At 51.8% G+C, this 10,769-nt stretch overlaps 2 protein-coding genes across 2 annotated transcripts in view; both read right to left on the reverse strand.

Moving 5' to 3' along the window:
- Nucleotides 1–1,089, reverse strand: part of OLFM2 (olfactomedin 2) — a 5,477-nt gene extending 4,388 nt beyond the window's left edge. The window contains exon 1 of the mRNA XM_041408247.1: nucleotides 860–1,089. Coding sequence (XP_041264181.1) covers nucleotides 860–997 — 138 coding nt within the window. The 5' untranslated portion in view covers nucleotides 998–1,089. The remainder of the gene's footprint in view (nucleotides 1–859) is intronic.
- A 4,885-nt stretch (nucleotides 1,090–5,974) lies between these two features.
- On the reverse strand, nucleotides 5,975–10,218 carry PIN1 (peptidylprolyl cis/trans isomerase, NIMA-interacting 1). Its single transcript, XM_041408250.1, has 4 exons — nucleotides 10,110–10,218; nucleotides 7,859–8,050; nucleotides 6,942–7,052; nucleotides 5,975–6,447 (listed from the first exon to the last, which is right to left on the reverse strand). Exons 1-4 carry the CDS (start codon nucleotides 10,165–10,167, stop codon nucleotides 6,338–6,340), a joined length of 471 nt encoding a protein of 156 aa, XP_041264184.1. The 5' UTR covers nucleotides 10,168–10,218; the 3' UTR covers nucleotides 5,975–6,337.
- Between the last annotated feature and the right edge of the window lie 551 nt (nucleotides 10,219–10,769).

Consider the following 10,769-nt stretch of genomic DNA (forward strand, 5'->3'; position numbering starts at 1 on the left):
GGGGGGGTGGCGCTGGGAGGGGTTTGGGGGGAAAAAGGGAGAATTTTCCAGGGATGGAAATCGGGATCCTGCCTCAGAGATGATGGAGGCAGGATCTGGGATCTGGGATTTTGGGATTTGGGGGAGAAAGGGGGAATTTCCAAGGGAAGGGGCCCCAAATTCAGGGATTCTCCCTCATCCCAGAAACCCCAAAATCCAGGAATAAAAAAAGTGGGAGTTCTTCCCCATCCCTGATCCCATTTTTCTGAGGTGGTGTGAGAATCCAATTTTTTCTTCCCGAATCCCAATTTTTTCTCCTCAAATTCCCAATATTTCCTCTCAAATCCCAATTTTTATCCCCAAAAGCTAAATCCCCAGGGCCGATCTGGGAAATTCCATCCCAGCCCTTTGGGAAGGGGAGGAAAAAATCGGGAATATTTTTTTAAATTTTTTTTTTTTTTTACATCAGGTTTTCCCTAGAAAACTCAAAAAAAAATTAAAGGAAAAAAAAAAAAAAACACAAAAACAAAACCAAAAAAACTTTCAGGGATTTTTGGGATGAATTCTGCCCATGCCTGGTTTTAATTCCAGGGGCCGCTTCCTGGTGATTAATGAGGGACAAGGGTGGTTAATGAGGCGCTAATTAACGTCCGGCGGCCGCTAATTAGCCCGCGGAGTTGATTGACAGTTGGAGGGGGAGGAGGAGCTGGGAATGCGATCACAAAAAAAATCCCCCAAAAAAACACCAAAAAAATTTTTAAAAACTCAAAAAATCCCCAAAATTTAAAAAAAAATTAAAAAAAAAAAAATTAAAAAAAATTAAAAACCGACCCCTCCCGGTTCGGGGATTCCTCCCCCGGTACCGGGGGGGGTCACTCACGATTTTCTCGGATGTCCCGGCCCGGGACACGGCGGTGCCGTTGAGCCCCACGAGCGACGGGAGGGTCTGGGACATCCAGTTGGTGACCATGGCCATGGTGCTGAGCACGGCCCCGATCTTCAGCAGCGGCACCGTCATTGTCGCCGCCGCCGCCGCCACCGGCAGCGCCCCGTGCCCATCACCCCCCCGGTGACACCGGGAACCGGCAGCGGCTCGAGGAGAGACCCCCCCCCCCCCCCGGCCTCGAGGAGAGGCCCCCCCCCCCGCGGTACCGGGAACCGGGGGTGGCACCCGGAATCGGCACCGGTTCGATCGGAGCCCCCCCGCCGTAAAAACGCGGCACCGGGAATCGGAGGTGGCACCGGCACCTCTCCCCGGGGGTGGTACCGGGAACCGGCACCGGTTCGAGCAGAACCCCACCCGCCTTCAAAACGCGGCACCGGGAACGGCACCGGGAACGGCTCCGGGAACCGGGACTCGCACCCTCGATCTCTCCCGGGGGTGGCACCGGGAGCCGGTACCGGCCCGATCAGAGCCGCCCCCGCGGTTTTAAAGCGGTCCCGGGGTGGCACCGGGAGCCCCCCAAAGGCCCCCCGGGGGTGTCGCCGGTGTCCGGGGGCGGCACCCCCGTCCCGGGGCTGTCGCCGGTGCCGGTGCCGGTGCCGGGGGCGGGTTCGGGATGGGTTCGGGATGGGTTCGGGATGGGTTTAGGATTCGGGATGGTTTTGGGATGGGTTCGGGGTGGGAGCCCTCCAATATCCCAAATTTAGGGGACGTGAACCCCAAAATCCACCAGGACCCCCAAAATGCCCCCAACCCGGCCAGTTTTGGCTTTTTTTTTTTGGGGGGGGGGGGGGTTTTTGGGGTTTTTGGGGTTTTTTGGGGTTTTGGGAATTTTGGGGGATTTTGGAGATTTGTGGGGGAAATTTGGGGTTGTTTTGGGGGGAAATTTTGGAGTTTTTGGAGAGCTCCTTTCCCCCAGTGTCCCCAGTTTCCCCTAATGTCCCCCCAGTGTCCCCCAGTTCAAACTGGAGGTGTCTGGGAAGGTCCCAGGGCCCCCCCCCCAGTGTCCCCAGTTGTCTCCCAGTTGTCCCCCAGTTCAAACTGGGGGTGTCCCCAGTGTCCCCCAGTATCTCCCAGTGCCCCCCAGTGTCCCCTCTTGTCCCCCAGTTCGAACTGGGGGTGGATTTTAGGGGGATTTGAGGAGTTTGGGGGGGGTCCTGTTGTCCTCATCACACCCTGGAACCGCCCCCTAAATCCCAAATTTCCCATTAATTAAATCCATTCCCTATTAATTCAATCCCATATTCCTTATCAGTGAATCTCGTATTTCCCATTCAATCCCATATTTCCTATTAATAAACCCCATATTCCCTATTGAATAAATCAAATTATTCCCTATTAACAAATCTAATTATGTCCTACTAATAAGTCCCATTTTTTTCCTATTAAATGAATCCCCAAATTCCCAATTTTAGCCCTTTTTCCCTCCATTTTAAGCTCCAAATCCCACCAAAAAAAAAAAAAAAAAAAAAAAAAACCAAAAAAAAAAAAAAAAAAAAAAAAACAAAAAAAAAAAAAGTAATGTATTCTCCTTTCCCCAATTCTGTTTTCCAAAACAGTAAAATTGGTTAGTATCTGAAACATTAAAAACAAATAATCAACCACCCCTCAAAAAAACCCCCAAAAAAAACAAACAAACAAAAAAAAAAACCAACAAAAAACCCTCACAAGAGAAAAAACCCAAGCGAAAAAAAAAAAAAAAAAAAAAAACCCCCCAAAAAAACCAAAATCCCCCAAAAAAAAAAAAAAAAAAAAAAAAATCCACAAAACAAAACAAAAAACAAAAACACAAAAGAAAAACCACCTGGAATTTTCCCTCTTTCCAATTTATTTAAAAAAAAAAAAGAAGGGGGGGATAAAGAAAGACACAGAATGACCAGAAATTCCACTGGAGGGAGATTTATTTCTGCAGGAAAGGAGCCGGGGCTTTACAGCTTTTTTTGGGAATTTTGCACGGATCCAAGCTGGGATTTTTGGGATTTTTCCCGTTTTTTTTTCCCACCGAACGAAGCAAAAACAACAACAGAACCGAAAAATCCTGGGGAAAAAACCTCCCCAAATCCAACTTTTTTTCACCCCAAACTGAAAACCCGTGACCCAGAAAGGGCGGGAAAACAGAATTCCGGCCATTTTTCCCAATTTCCTGTGAATTCACCCCAAAAATCCGGCGGTTGTTGTTTGGAAGTCCAAGCGACGGCACCAGGAAATTCCCGGGATAATCCAGACGGACGCTGTGAAGGGACACCACGGGAGCTGCCTCATGTTTGCTATTAATTAATGAGGAATTAATTAACGAATGGTTTGGATCAAGCGGAGCCTTCGGGTCGGGGGCGTTTTTTTGGGGAGAAAAGAGCGGGAATGAGTTAAATAAACATGCAGGGGTGGGGGAGGGGCCTGGCCAGGGGCCGCGGAACCGTCGGTGGTGGCGGCGTCATCGGTGTCATCGTCACCGTCACTGCCAACATCATCATCACTGTCACCATGGCTGGCCATTGGCATTGTCACCATGGTAATTGTCATCGTCGTCACGACCATCGTTGGTCACGGTCACCTTCGTTGGTCGTTGTCATTGTCACCACTGTTGGTCATTGTCATTGTCACCATTGTTGGTCATTGTCATCACCACTGGTCATCGTCATTGTCACCATCGCTGGTCATCGTCATTGTCACCATCATTGATCATCGTCATCATCACCATCATTGGCCATGGTTATTGTCACCATCATTGGTCATCATCATCGTCACCATCGCTGGTCATGGTCATCGTCACCATCGCTGGCCACGGTCATGGTCACCTTCGTTGGTCATTGTCACCATCGTTGGCCATGGTCACTGTCATCGTCACCATCGCTGGTCATCGTCATCATCACCACTGTTGGTCATGGTCATTGTCACCATCGTTGGCCATGGTCATTGTCACCATCATTGGTCATCGTCATCATCACCATCGTTGGCCATGGTCATAGTCACCATCATTGGTCATCGTCATCATCACCATCGTTGGCCATGGTCATTGTTATTCTCACTAACGTTGGTCATTGTCACCATCGTTGATCATTGTCATCATCACCATCATTGGTCATTGTCATCGTCACCATCATTGGTCATTGTCATTGTCAATATCATTGGTCATCGTCATCATCACCATCGTTGGCCATGGTCACAGTCATCGTCACCATCGTCAGCCGTGGTCATCATCATCGTCACCATCGTTGATCATTGTCATCGTCACCATCTTCTCACTAACGTTGGTCATTGTCACCATCGTTGGTCATCGTCATCGTCACCATCGTTGGTCATTGTCATCGTCACCATCGCTGGCCGTGGTCATCGTCACTGTTGTCACCAGTGCTGTTGTCACTGTCACTGTTGGCCGTTGTCACCGTCGCCATCGTCACCACTACCACCGGCGGGCGCTGCGTTCCCGGAGCCGGGACCGCCGGGAGCATTCCCAAAATCCCCGGGAATTCCCCGTTTTTGCTCCTGCCCGGGAGGAGGACGCGGAATCACGGAGGAGTTTTGGGATCTGGAGTTTGTGGCGGGAAGCGCAGGGCGGGGTTCCCGCGGATTCCATGGATTCCTGAGGATTCCCATGGACCTCCATGAATTCCCACGGATTCCTGAGGATTTCCACAGATTCCCATCCATTCCTGAGGATTTCCGTGAATTCCCATGAATTCCTGAGGACTTCCATAGACTCCCATAGATTTCCATGGACTTCCAGGAATTCCTGTGGATTTTCATGGATTTCCATGGTTTCCCATGGATTTCCTGAGGATTCCCGCAGATTCCGGAGAATTCCCATGGCTTCCCGTGGAGTTAACAGACTTTGATGGATTCCAATGGATTTCCATGAATTCCCCAGGATTCCCACGGACCCCCACAGATTTCCATGAATTCCCATGAATCCCTGAGGACTTCCACAGGATCCCAGAGATTTCCATGGACTTCCATGAATTCCGGTGAATTTCCAAATATTCCCGTGGATTTCCTGTGGATTCCCATGGATTCCCTGTGGATCCCCGTGGATTCCTGAGAATTCCCATGGCTTCCCGTGGAGTTAACAGACTTTGATGGATTCCAATGGATTTCCGTGAACTCCCCAGGATCCCCGCGGATTCCTGAGGACTCCCACAGATCCCCCACAGACTCCCCGGGGATTCCCCAGGAATTCCCACCCGGATTCCCCACGGGATTCCCAGGAAGGCACTTCACTCTGTGCGGAGGATGATGTGGATGCCGGACTCGGTGAACACGGGGCCGCTCATCTCGCCGGCCCTCAGCGCGAACGAGGCGTCCTCGAATGGCTTCTGCATCTGCCCTGCAGCCCAAAATTCCACAGAAAAACAAACAAAAAAAAAATTTGGGATCTGGGAGCGTTTCCCACAGAGGACTCTGGGATTTGAAGAGGGGGGGATCGATTCTGGGAGTTTGTTCCGCCGGATCGTTCCCAGATGGGATTTTGTGTCATAAAGGGGGAAAAAAAAAAAAAAAAAAAAACATTTAGGAGGTTTGGGCCCTAAAAAAAGAGGTGGTAGCTCCCAAAATTCCATGAAAAATTTGGGATTTGGGGCGTTTCCCAAAGAAAAATCTGGGAATTGAAGGGGGGGAGTTGATTCCAGAAGTTTCTTCCGGTGTATGGATCACAGTTGGAATTATTGGGGATTTGGGTTTTTGAGGGGGATAAATCCCCGAAAACAGATGGATTTGGGGTTTTTTGGGATGAATCCCCTGGAATTGAGGGATTTGGGGTTTTTTGGGATGAATCCCCTGGAATTGAGGGATTTGGGGTTTTTTGGGATGAATCCCCTGGAATTGAGGGATTTGGGGTTTTTTGGGATGAATCCCCTGGAATTGAGGGATCTGGGGAGTTTTTTGGGATGAATCCCCTGGAACTGAGGGATTTGGGGTTTTTTGGGATGAATCCCCTGGAACTGAGGGATTTGAGGTTTTTTGGGATGAATCCCCTGGAACTTTTTTTTTGGGATGAATCCCCTGGAATTGAGGGATCTGGGGAGTTTTTTGGGATGAATCCCATGGATTCCAATGGATTTCCATGAATTCCCCAGGATTCCCACGGACCCCCACAGATTTCCATGAATTCCCATGAATCCCTGAGGACTTCCACAGGATCCCAGAGATTTCCATGGACTTCCATGAATTCCGGTGAATTTCCAAATATTCCCGTGGATTTCCTGTGGATTCCCATGGATTTCCTGTGGATCCCCGTGGATTCCTGAGAATTCCCATGGCTTCCCGTGGAGTTAACAGACTTTGATGGATTCCAATGGATTTCCGTGAACTCCCCAGGATCCCCGCGGATTCCTGAGGACTCCCACAGATCCCCCACAGACTCCCCGGGGATTCCCCAGGAATTCCCACCCGGATTCCCCACGGGATTCCCAGGAAGGCACTTCACTCTGTGCGGAGGATGATGTGGATGCCGGACTCGGTGAACACGGGGCCGCTCATCTCGCCGGCCCTCAGCGCGAACGAGGCGTCCTCGAATGGCTTCTGCATCTGCCCTGCAGCCCAAAATTCCACAGAAAAACAAACAAAAAAAAAATTTGGGATCTGGGAGCGTTTCCCACAGAGGACTCTGGGATTTGAAGAGGGGGGGATCGATTCTGGGAGTTTGTTCCGCCGGATCGTTCCCAGATGGGATTTTGTGTCATAAAGGGGGAAAAAAAAAAAAACCAAAAAACATTTAGGGAGGTTTGGGCCCTAAAAAAAGAGGTAGTAGCACCCAAAATTCCATGAAAAATTTGGGATTTGGGGCGTTTCCCAAAGAAAAATCTGGGAATTGAAGGGGGGGAGTTGATTCCAGAAGTTTCTTCCGGTGTATGGATCACAGTTGGAATTATTGGGGATTTGGGTTTTTGAGGGGGATAAATCCCCGAAAACAGATGGATTTGGGGTTTTTTGGGATGAATCCCCTGGAATTGAGGGATTTGGGGTTTTTTTGGGATTAATCCTCTGGAACTGAGAGATTTGGGGTTTTTTGGGATGAATCCCTCACCTCTCCCAAACGCTCCCAGGTCCCCTCCGGCCTTGGCCGAGCTGCAGTCGCTGAACTGCGAAGCCAAAGACTCAAAATCCTCCTCTCCTGATTTGATCTTCTGGATGTAACCTGGAAAAAAAAAACACGGGAAAAAACCACCAAATTTAGGGATCAAAACCACTCCCAAAATTCCCTGGGTGCCGCGAATACCATGGGAAAGGAGAAAGAGCCCCAAAACCACCCCAAAACCAACATTCCTGGGGGTTTTTTCCCCAAAAAAATCACCATTCCTACTTTTTCTTTTCCCAAAATCACCATTCCCAGGCTTTTTTTCCCCAGAAAATTGCCATTATCAGGGTTTTTTCCCAAAAACCAGCCATTTCAGGGGGCTTTTTTCCCCAAAAATGGGAAAATTGGGGAAAAGAGCCTTTCAGGGAAGGAATCTCGGGATGAATTTTGGGTAATTGTAGAATTTTAGTGCTGAATTCCAGAAAAATGTGGAATTTGGGGTGGAGTCCTGGGAGACCGCAAATCCTTTGGAATTCCTGGGATTCATTCCCAGAATTCCCTCTTCCTATCAGTCACTGATGACCGATAAAGAATGCCCACCTCACGGACTTATTAATCAAATATAAACCGCGCGCAAACATTCACCTAAAATGTTATTAAATCAACATCCCAACGATCCCAAATCCCTCGGAATTCCCAGAACTCCTGGAATTCCTTCCCAGAAACCGTTGATGAGCACCAGAGAACACAAACGCGACGCACGGACGCGCATCCACCGACGCGGATGAAAAGCACATCAAACCCTCCCCAGCATTCCCGGCATTCCCATTTTCCCAGAACCCCCAGCATTCCCGGGAATCCCCCAGCATTCCCAGAACCGCCACCATTCCCAGAACCCCCAGCATTCCCGGCGTTCCGGCACTCGCCGTTGATGAGCTCCAGCGCCTCCTCCTTGGAGCGGGTGATGCGCTCCTGCCTCCAGCTGCTGGGCCGGCGCGACTGGCTGTGCTTGACCAGCAGGTGCGAGCAGCGCACGCGGCCCGGCTCCGCCCGCGCCGCCCCGCTCGGCCGCTCCCATTGGCTGGCGTTCGTCAGGTGGTTGAAGTAGTACACACGGCCTGGGGGGGTTATCGATCGCTTATTGGTTATTGATCACTGATCGGTATCACTAATCCTGATTATTGGCACCAATACCCCCCTTACAGGCCCCAGTATTGACCCCACTAGCTGGCGTTCATCAGGTGGTTGAAGTAGTACACGCGGCCTGGGGGGGTTATCGATCGCTTATCGGTTATTGATCACTGATCGGTATCACTAATACCAATAACCCCCTTACAGGCCCCAGTATTGACCCCACTAACTCGTGTTCACCAGGTGGTTGAAGTAGTACACGCGGCCTGAGGGGTTATTGATCCATTATTGATCACTTATTGGTTATTGACTGGTGATCGGGTATTGATTGGTATCACAAAACCTGGTTATTGGCACCAATACCCCCCTTACAGGCCCCAGTATTGACCCCACTAGCTGGCGTTCGTCGGGTGGTTGAAGTAGTACACATGTCCTGAGGGGTTATCGATCCATTATTGTTTATTGATCGGTGATTGGTTACTGATCGGTATCACTAATCCTGGTTATTGGCACCAATAACCCCCTTACAGGCCCCAGTATTGACCCCACTAACTCGTGTTCACCAGGTGGTTGAAGTGGTACACGCGGCCTGAGGGGTTATCGATCCGTTATTGGTTATTGATCGGTGATTAGTTACTGATCGATATCCCAAATCCTGGTTATTGGCACCAATACTCCTTTTACAGGCCCCAATATTGACCCCGCTAACTCGTGTTCACCAGGTGGTTGAAGTAGTACACGTGTCCTGAGGGGTTATCGATCCGTTATTGATCATTTATTGGTTATTGATCAGTGATTGGGTATTGATCAGTTACTGATTGGTATCAAAAGTCCTGGTTATAGACCCCAGGATTGACCCCACCATCAGGTGACTGAAGTAGCACACCCTTCCTAGGGAATATTGATCAATTATTGGTTATTGATCAGTGTTCGACTCACCAAACCCCAAGTTATAGACCCCAACCCCCAATTTACCGACCCCAACCCCAACTTCCTGACCCCCGAACCGGGTTTGGACCCCAAAAAGTCAAATTCTGACCCCAAAAATCAACTCCTGATCCCCCCAAAAAACCTCCTCGGTCCTGAGCCCCTTCCTGCTGGGGAGTGACCCCCACCCAAATCCCCCTCAACCGGGGGTCCCTCCTTCCCTGAGGCGACCAGAAACCCCTGAATCGGGGACCCCCGCCTCAATTTTCCCAACGAGAGTGACCTCCCCACCCTGAGGCGATGCCCCTCACAGGACCCCCCCCCTCAATTCCGTGCCCCCCCCTCAATTCCCCTCACGCACCTTCCCCCCTCCCCACGCCCCCTCATCCCCTCCAAAGCCCAACCCCGCCGCCCTCATCCCCCTTTGTAGTACACGTGTCCTGAGGGGTTATCGATCCGTTATTGATCACTTATTGGTTATTGATCAGTGATTGGGTATTGATCAGTTACTGATTGGTATCAAAAGTCCTGGTTATAGACCCCAGGATTGACCCCACCATCAGGTGACTGAAGTAGCACACCCTTCCTAGGGAATATTGATCAATTATTGGTTATTGATCAGTGCTCGACTCAGCAAACCCCAAGTTATAGACCCCAACCCCCAATTTGCCGACCCCAACCCCAACTTCCTGACCCCCGAACCGGGTTTGGACCCCAAAAAGTCAAATTCTGACCCCAAAAATCAACTCCTGATCCCCCCAAAAAACCTCCTCGGTCCTGAGCCCCTTCCTGCTGGGGGAGTGACCCCCACCCAAATCCCCCTCAACCGGGGGTCCCTCCTTCCCTGAGGCGACCAGAAACCCCTGAATCGGGGACCCCCGCCTCAATTTTCCCAACGAGAGTGACCTCCCCACCCTGAGGCGATGCCCCTCACAGGACCCCCCCCCTCAATTCCGTGCCCCCCCCTCAATTCCCCTCACGCACCTTCCCCCCTCCCCACGCCCCCTCATCCCCTCCAAAGCCCAACCCCGCCGCCCTCATCCCCCTTTCCCACCTCCCCCATCCCCGCCGCTCCATCCCCGCGGCCCCCCCGGTAGCCCCCCGCCCTCAGGCCCTCACCGGAGCTGCGGCTCATGCGCTTCTCCCACCCCGCGGGCAGCTTCTCCTCCTCCGCCATCTTCCCTTCCCTCTGCCCGCCCTGCGCGGCCCGCCCCCACTGCCGCGCCGAGGGGCGGGCAAACCCGCCCTTTTCGCCCTTCCATTGGTCGGCGGGGACGCCGTGCCCTTAGCCGCGCAATTTTATTGGCGGAGCGACCCATCAATCAGGCGCGCGGTGAAGCCGAGGAGCGCGCGGGAAAGGAGGGACTGTGGCCGTGAGTGGACAAACTTAACCGGAACGCAAAGACGCACCGCCGCCGCCACCGTTCCCGGTTAGGGCGTCCCGGTCCCACCGGAGCCACGGAATAACCGAAGATTTCAAAAGCAGCTTTATTATCAATAAATTTAACGCTCCAGAACGCGCGCGCCCGCTTTAAAGCCTCAGCTTAGCGCCGGTTTGGTCACAGAGGGGATGGGAGGGGGAGAAATGGGGGTGTGGAGGAAAACGGGGAACACCGGAAGAACCGGGGGACACCGAGGGGACGCAGCAGCCGCTCCTGGCCGTTCATCCCTGTCCCGGATCTCATCCGCAGTAGGGATTAAGGCCCACCGGGGGTGGGTTGGTGGGTTTGAGGTGGGGGGGGGGACAGGGGGGCGAGGGGTGCGGGGGCCCCCCGGGAC

This window comes from Onychostruthus taczanowskii, unplaced genomic scaffold (genome assembly GCF_017590055.1).
Source record: "Onychostruthus taczanowskii isolate IOZ18803 unplaced genomic scaffold, ASM1759005v1 scaffold297, whole genome shotgun sequence".
Lineage (NCBI taxonomy): Eukaryota > Metazoa > Chordata > Aves > Passeriformes > Passeridae > Onychostruthus > Onychostruthus taczanowskii.

What these genes read in the sequence shown, in the direction of transcription:
- PIN1 (XM_041408250.1), bottom strand. Translation starts at nt 10,167, where the DNA reads ATGGCGGAGGAGGAGAAGCTGCCCGCGGGGTGGGAGAAGCGCATGAGC. An exon ending in GGCGCTGGAGCTCATCAACG is followed by an intron (nt 7,053 to 7,858) that starts GCGAGTGCCGGA and finishes TTTTTTTTCCAG; the next exon opens with GTTACATCCAGAAGATCAAA. An exon ending in CCTGGGAGCGTTTGGGAGAG is followed by an intron (nt 6,448 to 6,941) that starts GTGAGGGATTCA and finishes TTTGGGCTGCAG; the next exon opens with GGCAGATGCAGAAGCCATTC.